Source organism: Ictidomys tridecemlineatus, chromosome X (assembly GCF_052094955.1).
Source record: "Ictidomys tridecemlineatus isolate mIctTri1 chromosome X, mIctTri1.hap1, whole genome shotgun sequence".
In the NCBI taxonomy this organism is placed as follows: domain Eukaryota; kingdom Metazoa; phylum Chordata; class Mammalia; order Rodentia; family Sciuridae; genus Ictidomys; species Ictidomys tridecemlineatus.
Window position 1 is genome coordinate 16,686,330 of NC_135493.1, and position 24,054 is coordinate 16,710,383.

The 24,054-nt window shown below is 44.3% G+C and overlaps 2 protein-coding genes across 2 annotated transcripts; one reads left to right on the forward strand and one right to left on the reverse strand.

Annotated features, from left to right (window-relative positions):
* The first annotated feature begins 272 nt into the window (after nucleotides 1-272).
* On the forward strand, nucleotides 273-14,041 carry LOC101956949 (cancer/testis antigen 55). Its single transcript, XM_005325197.3, has 5 exons — nucleotides 273-576; nucleotides 2,990-3,174; nucleotides 8,402-8,546; nucleotides 11,773-11,885; nucleotides 12,619-14,041. Exons 1-5 carry the CDS (start codon nucleotides 498-500, stop codon nucleotides 12,811-12,813), a joined length of 717 nt encoding a protein of 238 aa, XP_005325254.2. The 5' UTR covers nucleotides 273-497; the 3' UTR covers nucleotides 12,814-14,041.
* Nucleotides 14,042-19,808: 5,767 nt separating this feature from the next.
* Nucleotides 19,809-23,538, reverse strand: LOC144364651 (small integral membrane protein 10-like protein 2A). Its single transcript, XM_078034233.1, has 2 exons — nucleotides 22,764-23,538; nucleotides 19,809-21,853 (listed from the first exon to the last, which is right to left on the reverse strand). Exon 1 carries the CDS (start codon nucleotides 23,319-23,321, stop codon nucleotides 23,085-23,087), a length of 237 nt encoding a protein of 78 aa, XP_077890359.1. The 5' UTR covers nucleotides 23,322-23,538; the 3' UTR covers nucleotides 19,809-21,853; nucleotides 22,764-23,084.
* Nucleotides 23,539-24,054: the final 516 nt, after the last annotated feature.

The following is a 24,054-nucleotide window of genomic DNA, read 5'->3' on the forward strand; positions in this document are numbered from 1 at the left end:
ATCATTCTAGATTTTTTGTTTGAACAGCCTGGGGGCAAGTTTCTGCCACACCTCTCAAGCCAGACCTCTGGTCCTTCCAGGGAACCCCATGGAACATATCTCCTTTACCCTGGGCACACTCCTGGGACATTCCTAATGAACCCACAGCTTGGATGGGTGGAGCTATGACTTCCCCCACCCCCCACTTTTTATTGGTCACAGACACACACATGATCACCAGCTACATCCCCATTGGCTGGAAGGCGAAAAGAGGCGGCCCTGCATGAGCCCTCTCAGGATAAAGAGGCTGAGGCAGACCTGAGAGCTTCCGTAGGGGCGCCATATCCCTGGCCCTCTCAGATATCCTAACGGTTTGGCGATCCCTCCTCTCAGAGTCTGTGGAAAAGAAACAGGGGTCCCTGAAGAGTCGCTGTGTGATCATAGGGCGTGCCCAGAGAGAAGGCCTGGTATTTGGTCTGTGTGGCGAGGGCGGCAGCCAGGCCTCTGGTGACAGCACCATGCTCAGAATTCTGAGAAGGTTTATGGCCTTCTTTCAGAGGAGGGAAAACCCTAACAGACATCTGGGGCTTCCACAAGGTAGTTATCTGAGTCCCCTTGTCCACTATGTGAGAAGTCTCCTCCGAGGGGTCTTCTCACCCCTGATCGGGAACCATGGGGCTTTACCACTGAGCTACATCTCCAGCCCTTTTTATTTTGAGATAAGTCTTCACTAAGTTGCTGAGGCTGGCCTCAAAACGCTAGGGATGTGTATAACCTTATGTGTGTGGGGGGTGGAGAGATTGTCACTAAGTCCCCCAGAATTAGGCCAACATCGACTAATGCCTTTAACTGTCCTGTTGATCCAAAGTGGGAAGGTGTTTGGATCAACACTGAGAAATGACGGAGAAGAGTGTCCAGCTCCACCATCCCCGCGTTTCCCTTGGTGTGAAGCCATTTTACACTTTTGGGGATGTGAACCACCCTGATTTGAGGGTGAATTTGGTTTCCTGTCCACACCATGAACTTGAAGCCAAGTCAGTCACATGTGTGAAAGCAGGAGCCGCATTTAATATGTTCACTTTGTATCCTAAGCTCCTGCCAGCTCTGGCACCAAGTGGGCATTCGGGGAGAAGGGGGTGTGACGGGGGAACGCGGAAGCACTGATTGAGGTGTGGTGTGTGGTGGTTGCGAGTCCAATCAAACATGGGAAGGTTTGCTGTATGGATGGCATCGGTGCTCTGAATTACATTGATTCTAGTTTGTGTCCAGCACTTATCTGGCTTTAAGGGCTGCATGTCATTAATACCTACAAACCCCCCATGAGAGAAGTCTTAGTATTGCCGTGTCCATCTATGGGTCAGTTAGGGATGCGAACAGGAAAGCAAGGGCACACAGTTACTGTGCAGTCCCCCAGAATTCACACCCCACACTCAGATTCAGCAGTATCTCTCATCCTGTGCTCCACCCTGAGGGTGTTTCCCCATGAACAAATTCAGTGTCTTAGGAGGGTGGTGGAAGAAACTCCCTGGGAAGGGCCCTGTCTTCCTGGTCTGGGATCTTCTGAGGCTTCTTTGCCAGTAGAGTGTGAACCCCCAGGAGAGGTGGGTAGGTCACAGCAAATCTTGCTAGAGAAGGTAATTTCTCTATGCTTAGATGACGTCACTTACCATGGCATCCATTATTACCTCTACTTTATTTTGGGGGGATGGGGGCGGCAGGCAGGTGCTGGGGATTAAACCCAGAGGCACTCAATCACTGAGCCACATCCCCAGCCCTATTTTGTATTTTATTTAGAGACAGGGTCTCACTGAGTTGCTTAGTGCCTCGCTAAGTTTCTGAGGCTGGCTTTGAATTTGCAATCCTACTGCTTTAGCCTCCCATGCCTGGCCACTTATTACCTCTACTTTTATCAACAGGGATCTATAGAAGAGTCTAACAAGTTTTCAATGTGCCTGAGTGACAGTTGTCTTCTTTGTCCTTCATTTTTATTCTGGGATATGATGTAATACATTTAATCTGGTTTCTTTTCCAGTTTGCCAGATTTTCTTGACTTTTATTTTCATAATCTAGTATAATCCAAAATTTCCCAGCTTTTCTTTCTATCCACCCAAGTCATTAGGTCAGCAGCTTTGGTGTTGTGATTCAGAGCTCCAGTGCTGCAGGCAAATTGTCCCAGGTCAAATCCCAAAATACCACTTACCAGCTAGGCTTGTTTAGAGAAAACAAACCCCCCCTGGTGATTCAGTTGCACTTTTCAACTAGACTTAATCCCTGATATCTTTTATTGCTCTGGTGAGATGTTTAAAGATCCCCATATGTTGCTTCTCATTATGGATATGAAAATGATAAAGTTATATAATAATACATCATTATAAATTTATATAATAAAGTTATATACTAATATATAATACAATTGTATATTAATGTTAATTAAATCATATATTAATAAAGTTAAACCACATAATAATATATAATAAAGTTATATAATAATGGTCAATTAAGGCTCTCTATGAACAGATATGATGACAACAACAACATTTGCACTCTAACATGTGCAAGATACTCAGGGTTCTAAGCAGTGACATGCATGTGCAACAGAAATTAGGTAAACATTGGGATTGTTCTTGTTTGACTGACAAATCAAGATCAGAGAGATTAAGAAATGTGCTCAGAGCTACAAAGTTGATCAGTGTAGGAGCTATGTTTAAAAACCAGGCAATCTTCATCTGGACAGTACAGTCCTAATGATGGCCCTCTGCTGCCTGTGGTAGGAGGCCACTGTCACTATGCTGTACAGAGAAATAAGGAAGCCAGGATTTGAACTTGGCCCTCTGCCTCCAGATGCTTGCACAAGTCACCATTATGCTCTAGGACTGTGTCATCAGTATCTCAAAACTCAGCCATTTAATTTCTAGAAGTAGATCTGTATCTTCCTCTGGTAGGACTCTTTTGTAATGTGTGTTTGCTTTTGAAATTAATTAATAGAACCTGTTGCTTACCCATCCCATAGGTGACACCAAATTGAAAACTGTGCAGGGAGTTGTGACAAGTTTATGTGATGATTATGGCTTGATTGATGAGTCCATCTACTTCAGTACTAATATAGTAACTGAAAACGTGCCTCTGAAAATTGGACAGAAAGTTACTGCAGTTGTGGAAGAAGATAAAACATCTGTTGAATTGAAAGCAACCAAAGTAAGATTTTCATGAGTTTGGGAATGGTCTCTTTTCTAGTGGGCTTTTTTTTTGAAGGGGGGGCACTAGGAATTGAACCCAGGGGCACTTAACCACTGAGACAGAGTCCCAGTCCTTTGTATTTTTTTATTTTGAGACAGGGTCTTGATAAGTTATTTACAGCCACACTAAATTGCCAAGGCTACCTTTGAACTTGTGATTCTCCTGCCTCAACCTCCCAAGCCCCTGAGATTATAGGCATGCACCAGCCACCACACCCAGCTCCTAGTGGATTTTCAATCTTGCTTTTTTTGGTGCCAGGAATTGAACCCAGAGGTGCTTAATCACAGAGCCACATCCCCGTCCCTTTTTATATTTTATTTTGAGACACGGTCATGCTAAGTTGCTTAGAGCCTCACTAAATTTCTGAGGCTGGCCTCAAACCTGCTATCCTCCTGCCTCAGCCTTCTGAGTCACTGGCATGTGCCACTACATCTGGCACTTTCTTCTTTTAATCCCAACTCTGTAATGTGACCTTTACAGTGGATGTAGAGTGGAATTTGAAGTCTCATTCCCCTGAAGCTGTACGTTCTTTTGTAATGGGTATTCTAATATTTGTAGTGATTTCTGTTTTTTGTTTTTTATTTGTTTGAGACAGGGCCTGGTTATTAAGCCATCCTGCTGACTCTGCCATATCTGCTTTGGCACTTCTTATATTTTAAATTTTTGAGACAAGGTCTCACTCTGTTTCCCAGATTGATCTTGAACTCCTGGGCTCAGGCTATACTCTTGCCATAGTTTCCATAGTTTCACATTTTCTGGGGCTATGACTCAGTGGCACAGTGCTTGTCTAGTATGCAAGTTCTGACTTTGATTCCCAGCATGAAAAAAAAGGTAAAAGTAAAAAACAAAAACCCCCAACCAAAGCCATCCCCCCAAAATCATTTTCTATAGTATGAATTCATGTAAGTAGAATTGCTGTCTCAAATGACAAATATTTGAAACTTTTAAAAATAGCTTTAATGAGGAATAATTTACATACCATAAATTCTCCCATTTTAAGAGTACAATTCAATGACTTATTTGTAGATTTACAGAGGCATGTAACTATCACCACAGTTCAGATATTTAACATTTTGATTCATATTATCAAATCATCTTTTTGCTTCATTGTACTAATTGACACTGTTACCAGCAGGCTATAAGATGACCTGTTTGTCAGTACTGGCAAAGATGAGAATATAATCAATGTGAAGTCTTTGCCATTCTTAGAAGTGAAATGCAGTCTCATAAGTTTATTTAGAATTTCTCTAAGCCTTAATGAGACTACGGCAACTTTTATTTTCTCAGAACTATTTTTATATTAGGGACATTATAGATATTTCTGTCAAAAAATAAAGTACATTATGAAAATTTGGATTCAAAGGTTTTGCAATTACTTTCACAGTACCATCTTTTGACTTCTAAAATGTTCATTTTTAAATATATTTTTTATATGTTGACAGACCTTTATTTTATTCACTTATATATGGTGCTGAGAATCAAACCCAGTGCCTCACACATGATAGGCAAGTGCTCTACCAATGAGCACCAGCCCCAGCCCTAGAGTGTTCATTTTTAATACCTTTATTTTATTTATTTTTTACTTTTATTTTTATGTGGTGCTGAGAATTGAACCCAGGGCCTCACACATTCTAGGTGAGCGCTCTATTGCTGAGCCACAACCCCAGCCAATAGAGTGCTCATTTTTTATGTACCATTATGATCTCCATATTCTCTATGAGGCTTTTGAGTTCAGTAAAAATTCTTAGAAAAGCATACTGCAATTCATAATTCACCAAATAGTCTCTCCTGTGATTTTTATCTATTTACATGCAAACATTCAGCAAGCCTGGCTTGATTTGTGTGTGCAAACTGAAAGAAGGATTCATATCTTGTTTTGCTAATTGCTACCCAATTGTACCTTATGATAAATTGGATAGTCCACTTTGACCCTTGTGTTAACTTTTTTGTTGCTGTGGCCAAAATACCTAAATATAATTCAGAGGAAGAAAAGTTTCAGAGGCTAAGTCCATGGTCAGTTGATTCCCTTGCTGATTCTGAGGTGAAGCAGAATGCCATGGCAGAGGGGAATGGTGGGAGAAAGCTTCTCAGCTTATGGCAACCAGGAAACAGAATGAGAGAGAAGAAGATATCATGGACAGATACAGTCCAGGCCATGCTCCCAGTGACCTACTTCCTCTAGCCACACTCACCTGCCTATAGTTATCACCCAGTCAGTTCATTCAAACTAGGATGGACTTGTTAAGTTACAACTCTCACAATCTATTAATTTCACCTCTGAACATTGCTACATTGACTAACATATGAGCTTTTGGGGGACATTTTTTAGATCTAAATCATAACATTCTGCCTCGGCCCCCAAAAGCTCATGTCCATTTCATAATGCAAAATGCATTTAGTCCATCTCCAAGAGTCCCCAGAGCCTTAATAATTCCACATTACTCAAAAGTCTAGATTTAGTCTCCTCCAAGACTCAAGGCAAACACTTAGCTGTGAGCCCTTGTAAAAATCAAAAGCAAGTCAGATACACCCAATAAACAGTGACACAGAAATTTTCCCATTCCAAAAGAGAGGAATAGGGAATAGAAAGAAGGGATGACACCAAAATAAGATTTAAACCCAGCTGGGCAAACAAGTCCTATAGCTCCACATATGGCATTTATCATCCAGGGCACATGATAGCATGTAATTGCCAAAGGGCTTGTGCAACCCTGTCCCTATGGTCTTGTCAGTTGCACCCCACATGACCTTCTCTTGACTTGGCTCTGCTTGCTTCCTGTAGCTTTCCTCAGCAACATTTCACTTTCTTGGTCTCTCTTAATTCCTGAGGTCTCCTTTCCAATTTTGGGTTCATTCTACACCTCTCTCATACTCACAAGCATTTGAATCTGTCTGCACTCCTTATTGAGCTAAAGAAACAGAATTTGGATAGCAAGAGTTTACATGAAACTTGGAGGAAAATTTAATGTGTGGTATGACTGTGAGCTAGTGTGGAATCAAGGCACAGAGTGATGAGAAGATGTAGCGAATTATCCTTTAGGGTACCAACAGGATGGCAGTAGATAGACAGAGAGGGACCTGGTGCTTTATTCCTCAATGAAAATGAATCTGGGCCAAAAGATCATGAGATTGGTATGGAAAGCTAGAAAGATACAAGTTAACTTGGCTGTTTTAAAAGCACAAAAAATAACTTACAACTCAATGGTTTGTTTCCATTAGAAACCTCTGAACAAGAAATTCTACTGATTATAGTTTATTGTACAGAAATAAATCAGGCTAGTGGCAATGTATTAGGATACAAGTTAAATGTCCAATGTGGAATTAGATCCATAAATTATGGTCCACTCACTCTTTGAGATGCCTTATTTTCTTTACAATAACCTCATGTTCTATAAAAATGTTTGCAATCAGGTTGGGCATGGTAGTGCATGCTTGTAATCCCAGTGACCTGGGAGGCTAAAGAAGGAGGATTTCCATTTCAAGGCCATCCTGGGAAATTTAGCTGAACTCTGTCTCAAAGTAGAAAATAATAAGGACCAAAGCTTGGTGATAAAGTACCCCTGAATTCAATCCCAAGGACCCCCCAAAAATTGTTTGTCATCATTATGTGTTATTTTAACACTATATACAATGCTAATTTTTTATTTTAAAGTAGGGCATATATACATTTGTGTAGAAAAAATCTGGAGCTAGGGTAAATACTAAAATGTGGCCGGTAGTTTTCTTTAAGCAATGGAATTACATACTAGGGGCAATCACTTACTGCATTGTGCTTCTCTGTTTTTTTTCTACTTTTTTTCTGTAATGGGCATGAATTATTTCTTTAATTTAAAAAAATTAATATAAAAACTCTTACACTCACAATAAACAAAAATAGTTGCATGCTTTTCTGTCATAGACAAAGTAAGCCCTAATTTGAGATGGTTGTATTACAACCCTTTCTCATTTGAAGTTACTTTTCCAACTGTATTTTATACTTCTTAAGAACTGGATCTTGAATATTATAGTTTTCCTCTATATTTCCCTAACTTGTGTTTGTTTTGTCTCCATCTCCCTGACTTGCCCCCCACCCCCATCCCCATTTGCCAGGTATACTCTCAATTTTTTTCTCAACCACACTCAAATCTGACTTCCTCCAAGTAGAGGAAGTATCCTAGTCTGAATTTTTCTCCCTCCTGGAAATTCCTGAAAGCAATTTTTGGACTTATTTTATATCCTATATCACAACTTCCTTAGAACTTGTCCCCACCTCCATTAAATTGTGAATTCCTAGAGGGCAAGGATAATATATATATTGGTACCAAGGATTGAACTCAGGGGCACTCAGCCACTGACCCACATCCCCCTCCCTATTTTGCATTTTATTTAGAGACAGGGTCTCACTGAGTTGCTTAGCACTTCACCATTTCTGAGGCTGGCTTTGAACTTGTGATCCTCCCATCTCAGCCTCCCCAGCCACTGGGATTACAGGCATGTGCAACCGTGCCCAGCAAGAATAGTACTTTTTATCTTTGAATTTAACACTATTGATGCATTAAACTGGGGTGAGCAATTAAAATCTGGGAGTATATTGATGAATACATGAAGCATGGCATTATTTTTATCATATCATGTCTATGATCTGGTTGTCATGTGAACATATTCACTAGTATTGAACAATAGATGTTTAATATATTTCTTGAGCTGGGTGTGGTGGTGTACACTTATAATTCTAGCTACTGGGGAAGGAAAGGCAGGAGGATTGAAAGTTCTAGGTCAGACTGGGAAATTTATCAAGACTTGGCTCAAAATTAAAAATATAAATGGTTGGTAATGTAACTCAGCAATAAAGCATCCCTGGGTTCAGTCCCTAGCACTGCAAGATAAATCAATTAATTAATTAAATATTTTTAAATTTTCTTTGTTTATTTATTTTGGTACCCCAGATTGAACACAGCAGCACTTGACCACTAAACCACATCCTCAGCCCTATTTTGTATTTTATTTAAAGACAACTCTCACTGAGTTGCTTAGGCTGGCTTTGAACTTGCAATCCTCCTGCCTCAGCTTCCTGAGCCACTAAGATTACAGGCATGTGCCACCTTGCCCAGCAATAAAATATTTTTTGAATGACAATGTTTTAAGCATAAAATTCCCCTTTTAAAATTTCTGTCATACTTTAAGTAATTGTTTCCTTATCTTATAGGTGGATGTCATCCCTGATAATTTTGATGTCACTAAACCACTGGACTCCAGAATCAGAGTTTTAGTTGGTTATGTTACCTGTATAAAGAAAGATACTGTCTACATTGATAAAAAAACTTACTTCTCTATAGACATTGTTTCTGAAGGTATGATTTACCTTTTTAAAACATGTAGTGCTAAATATTTTGAGAGGACCTGGAACTATTTCTGCAGTGTACTTGGCTCTAATCAGTGACTCTTTAATATTTGAGATGGAATTTTGGAATTGAAAATAATATACAATATAAGGATGTAAGCAGGTCGTATTTCTAAAAAGTCATACTATCATTTATTACGTGTTCATTAGTTGAATACAATCAGTAATGTCTGGATAATTTTTCATTCATTAATTATTTAATTATCTTCATTAATTAATTACCTAACTTCTATATAAAGACACTATTTTTAAAATATTCAAGTGCTTCAAAATAAGGTTGGAGACAGAACTATACCTTTCTGTGTGTGTGTGTGTGTGTGTGTGTATGTGTGTGTCCACTGTTGAATTCTATTAGTAATTAGCAGATGTTCTGAGATTTTGTTTATACCCAGAGTTATACTTTGGTTCATGTGCTTTCAGTTTAATGCAATTGTCATGTAGCTTGGGTGTGAAAGGGGATATTAGTTTAGCCCCACCAGGCAGCTTGCTATTTTGATTTATGTGGTTGTAAAACCAAGACTCTTACCTGAATTTTGTTATGAAATGTTCTGTCTGCTTTGTTTAGAAAGGACTATGTAGAGGCAAATGTGGAGTCGGAAAATTTGTTAGTAGCAAGTTGTGATAATCCTGACAAGAGATGTTGGAGACTTGGAAGAGGTTGTAGAAGCAGAGGCTCTAAGGATCAATTTGATTCTGGTTTATTTTGAAATTAGAGATGAAGTATTTACTAATGAATTTGGACCTCTGGGTGAAGAAAATGGGAGTCAAAGTTAATTCCAATATTTTTTTTAATGTGTCCCTTTCTAGCTTTATTGAGGTGTGACTGATGAAATTTGTGTATATTTAGGATATGCAATCTGATATTGTATACCCTAGGGTACAGAGCTCAATATTTTTTATATATGTATACATTGTAAATGATTTCCACAATCAAGTTAATTAACATACCCATGGCCTCACAGAATTACCTCGTGTGTGTGTGTGTGTGCACGCACATGTGTGTAAGTGTGTGCTGAGAATACCTGATCTATTCTTTTAGCCAAGTTCAAGTACATAATACATTATTAACTATAGTCACGATGGTGCTCATTAGGTCTCCAGGGTTTATAACTGGTAGATTCTATTCTTTGACCTTTTTCTCTCTTTCCCTACCCGCCACTGCCCAGTTTCTAGTAACTACCGTTCTGCAGGCTGTCAGGGTCCCTAACAGAGGAAACCTCTGGAGTCCTGTGCAGGGAAGGCCACTGGAAACAACAGTGGCTTCCACCACGTGGCATATACTGATGGCTATACCCTTTTTCTTTGTTCTTAACCATCTCCAGACTTCTCAACTGGCAGTTTCCCAGAATTCTGGGTGGGTGGGGTGAATGAAGCTGGAGCAGGCCTTTCAGGCAGTGCCCTTTAATGCTGTGTAAGCTGGCTGTTCACCCCTCTCTTCTTTCCCTTCTAGGGGAACTCATGAGAAAAGAATTCCCTCTTCATGGTGAGGAGTGTCTGCATGAGACATGGGGTGATTCAGGAAAACGAAATTATTCTTCTTGACTTTTTGGTGCAATTCTCTCTCTCTCTCTCTTTTGGTTGGTTTGTTCTTTTAGGCACTGGGGATTAAACTCATGTGTGCTTAACCACTGAGCCACATCTCCAGCCCTTTTTTAAATATATGTATATATTTTATTCAGAGGCAGCATCTCACTGAGTTGCTCAGGGCCTTGCTAAATTGCTGAGGCTGAATTTGAACCTGCAATCCTTCTGCCTCAGCCTCCTGAGCCTCTGGGATTATAGGCATGTACCACTATGCCTGGTTATTGTGTAGTTTTTAAAGTGGATTGCCGAACTTTTTTATTTATTTATTTTTTCTGTGCTTTTGTTTTGTTTTGTCAGGATTGAGGACTGAACTTGGGGCCTTGCATGTGCTAGGCAAGCACTCTGCCACTGAGCTAAATCCTTCACCCAACCCAACCAATCTCTTTTAGAGCTATTTTTTTTTTTGATGGATAGTTGTCCAGTTGTTGTTTGTGGGAGGAAAGAAGGCTTGAATCTTCTACTCTGGTATTTTGCCAATGTCACTCTATTCCTATGAGTAACTTCAAAGTTTTTTATTTGAGCAATAGGGTGGATGGAGTTGCCAATTTAAGATGTGCAAGACTGAAAGGAGGAAAATTGGGTGCATGAGAAGAACAGCAATAACTCAGCTTAAACATGCTACACTTGCATAAGCATATGGATAATTGAATCTGAGTTTGGTTAGATCTGAAGGTATATACATTTTGAAGTTATCATTCCATGGGTATTATATAAAGGCACAATAAAGAAATGAATACAGATGTGAGAGAGAGAGAGAGAGAGAGAGAGAGAGAGAGAGAGAGAAGTGGTTCAAGACCTGTTTTGTGTCATTCCATATTGCTGGGGTCCCAGGATAAAGAAATATTTAATCTTGTTGCTATTGCCAGTTTACTGGAGTCATTGAGCCAATTGATTCTTTCACCTGCAATGTTTGATATTTCCATTTACTCCAGGCACCTTTGTTATCCTGTGACTTACTTTTTACTTACTGTAAAATTCTTTTTGAAACTATATGTTTATAACCATAAATATTTAAGATAAATATTTAAGAGTTCATTAGCTGACCAAAACACCTGAGGAAATTAATTCATGCTTACAATCACAATATTTCCTAGTGCTTCTGCTACCCCTAATAGCAATCAACATTTACTTGGTAGTTACCACATGCCAGATATTATTCTGTGTGTTTTACCAATAGTGACTAATTGTCACAACATCTCTATGTAATATGAACTATGATTGTCCTTCTCGATTTTAGATAAAGAAGCTGAGGCATAGGAAGATTAAGGACCTTTACTAAGGCTGCAAAGTGTCAGTTACAAAACTGGTAATGCAGGGATCAAGTTCAGACATATGTTTTACTTATACACTTGACTGTCTCTCTTGAAGGGGCATTGAATGTGACCAACTGTGTAATAAATTCTGTGCTATTTTTAAAGAATAGTTGATACTTTCCTCCATTTGACTTTGTTAAATCAGTAGAGGAAACTCAATGGCTAAAGGATTAAACATTTACTTTCTGACAAAGATTTACAAGATATCTATTTAAATCTGTGCAAAATAGGCTTTACATCTATTGAGAACTTATGAAGTTTTCTCCATGGCTGTTTTAGGTTTTGTGCCTTATAAGGGTGACTGGTTAGAAGTTGAATATTCCACACAGCCAGGCACCTCAAACATCAAGGCACACTCTGTGAAGCCGATGAACTGTAAGCATGTGGATGAGGTAATTTTTGTCCATGTTGCATTTGTCATTAGTTTCCACCAATATTCCCTTCAATGAGAATTTTCATGGCCAGAAATCTATCGGGTGCACTGGGAAATCTGAAAATATGAGAAAATATATTCTTTAACAAAAAATGAGCCTATTTCCTTATGGAAATCTCAGGATTTCCAAAAGGAAATGATTTGAAAACAATGTAGAACACATATAATTAAGTTCTAAGTTATATAGTTGATTAGGTATTAGAATGTTATTAGAATGTTCTGAGAACAACAGAAAGAATAACTTATGTCTGTGTGAAAGAAAAGCATTGGGAAAGGTTGAATGGAGTTGGCTGTGGTATTTATCAGTCAAAACTAGGTATGATTTGGGGAGTGGAGATTAAAAATGAGAAGGAAATTTTGTTTGAACAAAGGTACAGATAAAATTCTTGCTCAATCCTTTCACTCTCTAAACCTTACTTATAGAGAATAATGATCATGGTGAGCAATATTTAGAACAGAATTTCTCACTGTATACCTAAGTACCATCTCTAGAGATTTGGCTTTAATTGGTGTGAGGTGGGATTTGGGCACAGGTGTGTTTTTAAAGCATACCTGGTGTTGCCAGTGTACCACCAAGATGAAAATCATTTATGGGATTGGAGTGACTAGCAGGTTAGACCAAGAGTGATAGTGTACTGTGCCTGTTACAGTATAATAAACTCTACATAAATATTTCCATCATTTCCATACAGGTCTGCATTACTAGCCTGCAGGAAAGACATGGGATGATAGATTATACTATCTTTTTCACCTTGGATTCTCTGAAACTTCCTGATGGATATGTACCTCAACCATATGATGTTGTCAATGTGGTAATAGTGGAGAGTGTTCAGTTGTGCTGTGTTTGGAGAGCAGTTTCTATGACTCCAGTGCAAAGGTCATCATAACAAAGCATTTTATTCTCTGCTCATCTATTATTCTATGGCAGGAAATTGTCAGGTTTAATTGAAAAACTTAGTAAGCATAAACAGTATTTGAAGTTTGATTCTTAGATAAATCCAATTAAGATACTGGCTCAGCTGGGCTCAGTGTCACACACCTGTAATCCCAGTGACTCAGGAGGTTGTGGCAGGAGGATTATAAGTTCAAAGCCAGCCTCAGCAAATTTGCAAGGCCCTAAGCAATTTAGCAAGACCCTGTCTCAACATTTTGAAAAATATTTCAAAAAGGGCTTGGGATGTTACTCACTAGTTAAGCACCCCTATGTTAAATCCCTAGTACCAAAAACAAAAACAAAAACAAACAAAAAAACCATGCTGGCTCATTCTCTTGGGACCAGTTCACTTTAGGGGAGGGCCTTAATTCAAAAGTATTTGAAACTGGCCTGTAAGAAAGAAATAAAACTCAATTAAATTTAAATTCTTTGTTTTCCACAGGCAGGAGTGGATTTTGTGATGGTAGAGATCTGGTATGGCCCTGAAGTAACTAACCTTCAGAGACAAAGTATTTAATTCCAGAGACAGCAGGGCCACCATGTTAATGGGCAGGATTTAAAGTTATAGATTGAAAAATAAATAAATAAATGATTAAAAATGAATAAAAGGGCATGGTGGCATATGCCTATACTCCCATTGATTCAGGAGGCTGACTCAGGAGGATTATAAATTCAGGGCCAGCCTCAGCAACTTAGCGAAGCCCTAAGCAACTTAGTAAGACCCTGTATCAAAATTAGAAAAATAGAAAGGGCTGGGGATGTGCCTCAGTGACCAAGCCCCCCCCCCACCTCCACTGGGATCAATGCCCAGTACCAAATAAACAAATAAATAATTAAAATTATAGATTGCTTTCAATTTTAAGTTCCCCTAGGCTATATGTTCAGTAGCCATTATTCTGTAGCATTTTCATCTCCTAACACCTACTCAATTTGTTATATTTATTGTTTACCTATATCCCTTCCCCACATTAGAATGTAAACTCCTCAATGGTAGGCATTTTTTTGGGGGGGGTTGTTCTTTCCATTAATATATCACCAAGCATTTAGAATAGGGTCCAGTAGATACTAATGGCAGATTACATGTTAATAAATGCAATAAAAGAATGATCTGAGCAGAACTAATGCTTACTTGTGGCTAACCCATCATTTGTTTCCTAGGAATAAAATTGTTAAGCAACTCATTAAGACGTCAGTTGATTTCTTACAGAATCATTCCCCCAGATTCGATGCATAATATCTCAAAGTGGGTAAAGATCTTTGTTAAAAAGGTGCAGTCCAGCTCCATATATGAATCAATATGAATCAATTACAGCCCCATAAAGGAAGAGGAATTTGATTATTGTGGGTATGATGGTACTAAAAATCCCACAAGTATCCTTCATGAAAAGTTCTCATTCCTTCCTCAAACAACACATTTAACCAGGGAACTGTTCTCTGGAAAGAGCTACTTCAAAGCTTTCAGCATCACAGAGAAGTGGCTGTGAGCTCAGCCCCAGTCCTGGGATTCCTAATTCCACCGTAACCCCCTGGCCCCAGAATAAACAGGGTTTGCTTCTGGGTTTGTTTTACAGGTCTAGTGGGACCTCCCAACCATCCAGTGGTTACTTCTCCATTTGAAGGGAGTGGGGTAGTCAGGAATAGCTTGTGGAGGCTGTGTTTCCACTCACAAATTCTTGTTGATCCCATTTTACATGCCAGGCACTGGAGTGAAGCCAACAGGACCAAATCCCAGGCCCTAATGGAACTTGGCTTCTGTCACTGCCTCCTGGGCTTCCTGACCTATGGAGCAGGAACTCCCAGGAGAGAAAGGGTCAGCGGGAGCTGTGACAGCTGTAGTTCCCTGGGAAAGTCATCATTCCAAAGCAGCTTCACACCCGTGGGAATCACACAGAAGTTACTGTTTGATGTGAGAGATGTGTGGGCCATGGATTCTGCCACCTCTCATTTGATTCTCCATTTTGACCAACATGGAAACATGTACCCTGAGAGCAACAGTGGATTTGGTCAGCCCAGTCAGGTTGTGAATCAGTCACAGCCCTGATTCCAGACTCCTCTCTGGACAGAGGGAATCACTTCAGCCCCTGGGGAGCATCAGTTGTGGGGGTGGATATGTTCCCTTCACCTTTGTAAATGGCAGAGCCCAGAATGCACTTGCTTTCATAGGCAGGCCCAGCACAGCTGCCCTTTAAACCTTTTGCCTCAGAGTTATGTTAATTTTAAGGCTGTTTGCCATAATTTGGGAGGCAAGTCCCCATCATCTCACACTTGTCAGTGTGTCACACTGGTGTCCCTAAATGGATGTCTTTATGGTTCTAGGATTGAGGAGCATGAAGTTCATAGGGTTTGTTAGAAAATTTTCTGTAGACAGAAAAGAAATGTCAAGCAAATACAGGGCCTGCCACAACAAGATCATGTGGCTCCAGTGTTCGGGAGAGCTTCGCCATGCTTTAGATGTTGTATGTACCCCAAAGGTTCATATGTTGAAAGCTTAGTCCCCATAAAATGGTATTAATAGATGGTGGGCCCTTTAACAGGTGTGGCCTGAGGAGACGTAACTGGGTCAAGACCACCTCCGTGAAGGGATTAATGCTGATCTCAAGAGTGGGTTAGGTCTCACAGGAGAGGATTAGTTCCCTTGGAGTGGATTGCTATAAAAGAGTGAGCCAGCTCATTCTGGGTCTCTGTGTCCCTTTACAAACTTCTCTCTGTTTCACATGTTTATGTGCCATGTGATCCCATGAGCTCTTTCCAAAAGTTGATTCCAGCACCAGGCTCTTGGAGCTACAGGACTATAAGGAAAACTGCAAGGTCTCAAATCCTCACTCCACCATAGCTGTGACCTTGGGCAGGCTATTAGCCTCTCTGAGCCCCAGTTACCCCATCTTCATAAAGAGAGATAGTATGAATTTGTTTTGGGACCCTTGTGAGTACTGCATTAGTCTATGTAATGTGCTTAGAGCAGTGCCTGACACAAAGTAAGCTCCCCCAAAATATTGTTATTTTTTTCTCCTTTACCTTCTTTCCTTAATCATCAATACATATTGAGATTTTTAAGCCCATTAACAACTATGTACTTGCTATTGTTTCTTGATATCCACATCTTCTTGCTAACACACACCCTTTGGTAATTCTTTGAGCATGATTTGATAAATACCCCTGACATTAAGTATGTTGATATTCAGGCCTAGTGCAACTGTCTGCACATGAGGCCAACAGATGGGCATTTAAAAAAAAAAGATTTGATAAATAGTACATTTCTACATCTCCTGTGTGTCAGAATGTGTTGATTCTAAATTCATGCATAAATTCTAAGCCAACGGAAGTTTTCTCTCAACATTTTGAAGACATTGCTTGGGTCACATGTGGTGAATTGAGATTCAATACATGTCCCAATCTCCTAATGTACCTTGCTCTACTGCATAGTCAGAAAAGTGAAAATCTGTATGTGCTGGCTTGCCCAGGATGTGAATTAGATCCCACCAGTTAGGTGCACTTGAGTGAGACTCCTGGTGGGCCAATAAGTGTCCATCTTCCTGCTTTGTCAACTCTTGTGGTGGTGAGTCTGATCATACAGCCTATGTATTTGTTTTCTTCAGTGTCCTTTGTCTAGTTACTGGCTTTATGAGTGTCAAAAAGTTGGTAGTAGGGCTGAGGATATAACTCAGTTGGTAGAATGCTTGCCTCATGTGCACAAACGCTGGATTCAACCCCCAGCACCCCCCCCCCTCCCCGCCACACACACACACAGAAATGTTTACTGTGGTGGTGGCAGCAGCCTTCTGATCCTTGCCTCTCAGCTATAGCTCAGGAGTGTGTTCTTGAAGTCAACAGCTCCAAGGCAAGCTTCCTGATTTCCTAGCACCCTGACTGGAGACTGGTGTTTTTGCCCTTGGGGGGCCAGTTCTGTTGTGGTGTCCAGGAGTGTTTTGGACTCTTTCAGCCCTTGAAATAAGTTTGCAAGCACCTGGTCCCTGGCTGAATTGAAGTTTGGTTTAGGATGGCTACTGACTGCGGCTTCTGTGCTGCCTCTGACTCCTCACTGATACATTGTCTTCGGCGCTGGGGGTTGGGGATGATATTCGGTGTCAATATGGCTGCTATGCTTTTTTTGGTTTATAATAATAATAATAATAATGTGTTTCTCCTCTCTAGTAGCTTTTAGGCTCTTCCCTTTGCCTTAAATATGCTTCAGCTTCACAGAAATGGGCCTAGGAGAATATTTTGAGTGCATCTGTATTTTATTCAACTCTCAGCATGGGTATTTTCTCATGGAAAATCCAGACCCTGCACTAAGCACAGGGCAGACCTGAGGATTAAGAGTCTTAATGGTGGCTGTTTCAACCCATTGTTTGGGCAGGGGATTTACTTTCAAGAGACCCCAGGTGGGCAGGTCAAGAAATCCTGGTTCCCATTCAAGGCAGACAGCACGTTTCACCTGGCAGAGCCACACCAAGCACCTACAGAGTGAGCTTTCCTAGCTTCTCAGACCTGTTCTGCGTGCTGCCTCCAAGAGCTGTGCAGCTCCAGGCCCCACCTGCTGCCTACATCCCTGCCACTTCTGATCCTTAAGATTTCTGCTTTCACTTTTGAGATTGGCCATATTTTTTAAATACTAGCAAAAGAGGGAAGGGAGGAATGGGTGAGGGTTGTATACAGACTGAGTTCAAGCTCAGTCCTGATGCAAAGTCATTTCCCATCACGCAATGATGAAAGGCAAATCTCATTTCCTTTAAAAAACAAGTGACGCCCCAGAGCTGCAAAGAGAAGCACAGATGGCCAAAGGCGTATGGAAGTATCTCATCCTGATCAGGTATTCCAAGGATTGCACAGCAAAATGTCCAAATAAACTATTTTAACATATGAAATTGAGAGATTTACAAATCTGGTGTGAATCCTAGGAACAGGTAATCCTAGGCATAAATTAGAGATGATAGGAAAGGACTAGTTTCAGGAAAGTGATGGGTCCAATTCTACATTATATTGTTCTTGGAGAGAAATGCACCCAACTTGAAGCAAAGAAAGGCAGTAACAAATTTAAAAAAAAATCTGTTGTGATGCAGAATTGTCACCCTTCTCTCAAATAACTCATTCCTGACTAAAGTGAGTAACTTGGTACCCTGATGCTGGAGGTATCAAAATCCCCAAACCGCTGGGTACAGCGCAACATGCCTATAATTCCAGCAGCTCAGGAGACTGAGGCAAGAGGATCATGAGTTCAAAGTCGGCCTCAGCAAAAGTGAGGTGCTAAGCAATTCAGTGAGACCCTGTCTCTAAATAAAATACAAAATAGGGCTGGGATGTGGCTCTGTGGTTGAGTGTCCCTGAGTTCAATCCCTGTTACCCAAACTAAGAAAGAAAAAAGCCCCAAACAGTGCATGTCTTTTGGCCCACTTCCAGGAATCTATATAAAGGAATTAATTGATCATGACTATCCTTAATGACATCTGTCAATGCATGAACCACAACTACATACACACACACACACACATACACACTCTCTCTCCATACAATAATAAATAAATAATCAAGAAATTTTGGCAAATGCATGATGATATCTTTGTACTAGGCAGGGACTACCAGGCAGCCTTGGATGTAGAATCTTAATAACATGGAAAGATAAGCAGAGAGTGAGAGGAGCAGGTTCCAAAGCAGGATGTCCTCCCGGCACACCTGTGCTCAGGCAGAACAGTTCACCCCAAACCCAGCAGCTTCCCTTGGGTGGGGGGAGTGGAATGGGCCCTGCACATTTTTCTTCAGGCCCTTGCTCTCTCTGCCTCCTGGAACTGTCTGCTTCCTGCTCTCTTCCTCTCTCCTGGCTCAGTTGCTTAAATTTCAACAAGTCTCTGGAAATGGGAAAAGGGGAGAAGGCAGGTGGTCCACATGGGCAGTGGCCCCAGCTGCTCCCCGTAGGCAGCTCCATTTTGAGATGACCCCCAGGCCTGCTCCCCCAAAGCCCAGGTTCTCTTCTCTGTGTCCTGAACCCCACCCCAAAAAGGCAGGGTCACCTTCCCCCTTTGCTATCCCACCACACTTTCTGCCCGATTCCCTGTCCCTCTGTAGGGAAAGGGAGCTCAGGAAAAAAGCCTCTGCTGAGGGATCTATTTCAGAACAGGCTCCCACCCTCGATTTCTCTCAAGTGGGAGGAGGGTTGGGTGGGTGTGGGATACGCTGAGGCTGGCTTTGAACTCACAGTCCTCCTGCCTCAGCCACACAAGTTGCTGGGATTACAGGCATATGCCACTGCACCCAGCCATGAGGAGCTCCTGATGACGGGCAGAGTGCAACCAGGGTCCCAAAGTCCACACTGTGCTCTCCTGAGCAAAACCTTCTGACCCAGGATGCCTCCAGCATCCTGCACTCCCCACAACCTTCTCCTGCCTTGCCCACCCCACCCCAATTCCTAGCTTCTCTGGGGGAGCTTCTGGGAATGGGGCTCTTAGGGGACACAGATTAGGTCTATGGTGGGAAGCAGACATCCAGGTGCAGGCTTCCTGGGTGGTTGATCTTCTCCAAGTGTCCCCAGCAAGCTGCTTGCAGAAATGCAGTGAGGTCCTTCCCCTGCTGCTGAGGGGGTCTCTGGGACACATGATGGGACCTGCAGATGGTCTGCCTGCTTCTCTTTACCCTAGAGGTTCAGCTGCATTAAGCACTTTGAACCCCCAGCTCTATAATGGAAGACAAGACTCATTTCAGGTCCTTTGAACAAAGGTTGTGAATGGGACCAGCCATCCTCTCCTGGGCCAGGCTCTGCTGCCATTCGCTCCTTGGGGAGGAGGACGGTGGTCCTGCCAAGTCTGGTCCTGGAGCAGCTTCTGATGAAGCAGCAGGTCCTGACACAGCCTGGACCTGGCCCTCTGAGGCTTCCCCAGCCCCTGGCCCTGGGAACTTCCTCCCCACCTGCCCTTGGCAAATGCACCAAACCCAGCAAAAAGAGGACTCCAGTCAGTATTGTAGTGTTCTGAACTCAAGGACTTTCTTTTTAACATAGGGGGACAACAACATGTGACAATATCAGAAACAAGAACATATCCCTGACCAGACAGTGCTGGCCAGCGCAGAGATCATCACACAGAAATGTAAGGTCATCCAGGCTGGGTCTCTGAATATGTAGAAGCTCCGCCACCTGGAACACAGACTGCAAATAAATAAAGTGCATGGAGACCCCATCACGCAGCAAGGGCCCTTGAGGGAGAGAGAGCAGGCAAGAGGGGAGGCAGGAAAGCAGAAGCTCACCCATGGGTCAAGGCCCCAACAGTGGAGGAACACAAGGCTGGGTGGGGCCTGGGGCCAATCCCTTTTGGCAGAGGTGGCAAAAGACCAAGCCAGGGTGCCGGGCAGGGTTGGGTTTCCCTGGAGTGGAGGTCTGAGGGTGGCCCTGAGGCTCCACTTAGTTTTCTCCCTAGAGAAAAGGGCTCCTAGGCCCCAAGTGGAGCCCTTTGCAGAGAGGGCTGGGCAGCCAGAGCAGCTTCTCATACTCAACAGCTCCATCCCCTCCATCACACACCCACAAGCTTGCTGGCTCACTCACACACACATGCGTACTCAAACATGCACACACACTCAGTGAGGAGTGAGGGGCCATCCTCCTTCCTTCCCTGCTGACTGAGGAAGAAGCTTGAGCTGGGGATCCTGTCACCCAGAGGGTGGGACCAGGGTCTGAAAGGGCCCAAACTGGGCTCCTGCTTTCTTCTTCTACCCTGTGTCTCTTGTCCCATAGAGGTGGCCCAGAGACCTGTGGATGAGGTCAGAGGCTCACAGGTCTCCAGAAGTGGTCCTGAGTGGACAAGATGAGAAGGGTCAGCAGGATGCAGGGCTCCAGAGGGACTTGGCACAAGGAAGGAAGCTACCAGGCCTAGACTTTGGGAAACCACAGGGGCACATGGCAGCCGTGTTAAAGCCTCCATCCTTGTGGTGGAGCAAACTGAGATCTTCATTGGAGACCCCAGATCCAGTGGGCAGCTGAGAAGGGCAGCAGGTAGGAGGCTGGGCCACTCTGTCCCTGGGACTGGCCAGGCTTCTGCAGGTTTTGGTCCCAGGAACTCAGTACATGGGACTTGAGCTACCAGTGCCAGAGGAGCTGAGGGAATAGGCATGGGTGGTGAGGACTCCCCTAGGGCAGCTTCTGGCTATTTGGGGATCCCAAATAGCAGCATGCCTGGGGCCTCCAGAGTCAATCCCAGGTCATCTGGATGAGATTCTCCTGTGTGATCCTGGGGATGGAGCCTGAGTCTGGGGATAGAGAGATGGGGTCCTCTCATGAGTCCCAATCATATTTCATCCCACCCTCCTGGAAATATAGTGTCCTGAGCAGTCAAAGAGCCACCTTCCTCCCCACTCCATCACCAACCTGAGAGGTTTGTGCCACACAGCTGCTGAAGAGCTGTCAAGCTTAGGTGCTGTGGGAAGGTGAGGCTCTGTGCTGAGGACATGGCAACCCAGAGGGTTCAGAGACCCATCTCTCTTGTGCCCCATCTCAGCTCACTGTTTTGTCTTCCCTGGGACCTTCCATACCACTCCAAGGAAAGCCATACCCCAGATTTCCTACCCCTGGACCCCTCGCCTCCTAGGTGCCTCAGAGCTCTGTACTCCTTCCCTGTTCCACAGGCTGCCAGATCTTAAGGAAGTCTGTGGAGGGAGTGGGAGATTGCAGGTCCAACAGCAGACTCAGCTCCACCCTCCCACCTGTGTGACAAGGGCAAATCCCAGCCCCTTCCCTGGAGCCCCATTAGCGGGGAGAATATATCTCCCTCACAGTGTTGCTAGGAGATCTCTGTTCCCAAGGAAACATGACCCTCCTTCCCATGCCAGGGCCCAATCCCTGGGCCACCCACCCTTCAAGGCCTCTGTCCATGCTGGGCCTCTACCAAGAAGGCCCTTCCCCTCCTCCTGGGCATTTCACTCAGTTGCTCCCAGGTGGCTGCAGGAACAGAGGCACTTCTAGGCAGGGATCAGGCTCTTCACAAACCAAAGAAGGCACCTATAAAGACCAATGCCTGAAAAAGAAAAAGATGAAGACCTCAGATTTGCCTGGCCACAGACGGAGGGCCTTGTTTCCTGTATAGCCTTCCCTGCAACCCCCCTTCTCCTTCTGCCCTCCCTACCTACCCAGACTGAGAGCTGCTGCCTGCTCAGGGAGATCCTTCCATTTTCCCAAATTCCCTGAGCACCCAGTGGGCTTTCTGGGTTAGAGGATGGGCTTCTGTGGCTCTGATAGGGCAGTGGCTGGCGCTGCAGGGAGCCTGAGCTGTTGGTCACAGAGCAAGCCTGTGGGGGAAGGGGAGAGGCAGGATCATCTCTTCCCTACTCCTCCAGGTCTGCAAATGAGAATGACCCCAGATGGGACTAGGGGAACAAGAGGGATTTCAGCAGAGGGTACAGACCAGTCCTTTGGCCCCAAATATAGGGAAAGAGGCAGATTTGCAAATGGCTGTGTGGAGGTGAAGAGAGGCCCAGGGTCCTGAGATCTGAAAAGGGGACAGACCTGGGGCTTGGCTATAAGGCAACCATCCTTGCCATGAATCCTCCAAGGTGGGTGGAGAAGGGTGGGCACATCTTTTGTGCTCCAGGGACTTCCTGGGACCTTACTGACCCATTCCCCAGCATTCGGGTGACACCACCCCAGTCTCTGTAAAGGGAGAGGGGATCTGCGCTGTGTATGGGAGGGGGCTTCTTATCTGTCCCGTGGTGATATCCTGACTCTCAGAGAAGCTCAGGCTGCCCCTAACCCCCTTGAGGAATCACAACAGGGGAGCAGAGGGGCCTTGCCTTTCCCCAGCTTGCCTTGGCATCTTTTCGGGCTATTTTGTCCGGGTGTCCTCTCTATTGCCCCAAACCTCCAGGGTTCCCCGACAACTACGTGGCTTAGCAGCTGAACCCCCACCCCCATCCCACCCTTTCTCTTACCTTTTTGCTCAGACTTGGCAAATGAATTCGCTGCAGTAAAATGCCTTCTTTCCGATTTCCCGGTTTTGGCCAGTGTGAGGCAACAGGTCAGCTGGACTCGTAATTTTTTCGAGCCCAAAGCAAAGGACCGGTTGCGTGAGTTTTCTTGCGGTGGTGACAGGGGTCGGGTAGTGGTTCCCCAGACGCGGGTGTCTACAGTTGCAGGGACCCAGGCCACTCTGCACCCCAAAGCGTCTGGCGGCCCCGCTGTCCTTCACAAGGTGTCCAGGCTCGGCGCTGGTGGGCAGGCGACTCTGACCCGGCCACCACCGCGGCTGGCGCTCACTCAATCCGCACCTGCAGGCGGACGTTGAGTATCACCGAGGCCACCACGTAGAAGTAGGGGAAGTTTGTGCGCAGCCGCCAGGCCAGGTCGAAGAAGGTGATCAGAGTGCGGGTGAGCCCCTTGCAGAAGGCGCTGTAGGAGCCGCGCACCGCTGCGGAGCGCGACAGCCTCACCGCCAGGCCCGACAGAGCCGCTGCAGCCGCCGCCGCGGACAGAGCTGCGGACGCTGCCATGGGCCAGGGCCGCCGCAGGCCCCGCTGACCCGCTGACCTACAGGAGCGCGGACCCAGGGCGAGGCCGATGAGAGGTGTGGAGCGCCCCTAACCTCTCCGAGTCCTGCCCTCCAGATCTCCCCGCCCACACCCGGCTCAGGCCATCCTGCAGCCTCCGCCTCCGACCCCCTCCTGCTCCAGGGACCCGCTGGTCGCACAGCCCCGCCCCTTCCCGCAGCAGCCTCCAGCGTAGCTCCGCCCACACAGTGGTCCCGCCCACATCCACGATCTACAGAGGGGCCCCTACTCGCGAGGCCCCGCCCACAAGGTCGCGCCTCACCGGCACAGCCCCGCCCATGGGACCCGCCCCACCTCTACCGCGTAGCCTCCCCAAGTCCCTAAGAGCCAAGGCAGAGGCCTGAAAGGACCGGAAGGCCCTGCTGCCAGGATTTGCTCTTGCAGAATCCTCTAGAGTGTAGTGGGGGTGCAGGAATGGCGGGAGTCCATACAGAAGCTCATCCAGAAGGCCCTGTGCATTCACAGCACCAGCCTTCTCCCACAGTGTCCCCAGAAAACCTGGACAGACAACCCACTGTACCTTTCTTTATTTTGCATTTCTCTTTCTTTAATACACATTGTGCAGGAACTGTACCAGCAAGTGCCACCAAACAGACGAGAGCGTTTTTCTGGTTTTTGTCTATTCACTGGTCCTGTGTACTTGGTTATTGGGGAATCTTTCTCTTGTCCCTTTCTC

What these genes read in the sequence shown, in the direction of transcription:
- LOC101956949 (XM_005325197.3), top strand. Translation starts at nt 498, where the DNA reads ATGCTCAGAATTCTGAGAAGGTTTATGGCCTTCTTTCAGAGGAGGGAA. An exon ending in ACATCTGGGGCTTCCACAAG is followed by an intron (nt 577 to 2,989) that starts GTAGTTATCTGA and finishes CCCATCCCATAG; the next exon opens with GTGACACCAAATTGAAAACT. An exon ending in ACTGTAAGCATGTGGATGAG is followed by an intron (nt 11,886 to 12,618) that starts GTAATTTTTGTC and finishes ATTTCCATACAG; the next exon opens with GTCTGCATTACTAGCCTGCA.
- LOC144364651 (XM_078034233.1), bottom strand. Translation starts at nt 23,321, where the DNA reads ATGGCAGCGTCCGCAGCTCTGTCCGCGGCGGCGGCTGCAGCGGCTCTG.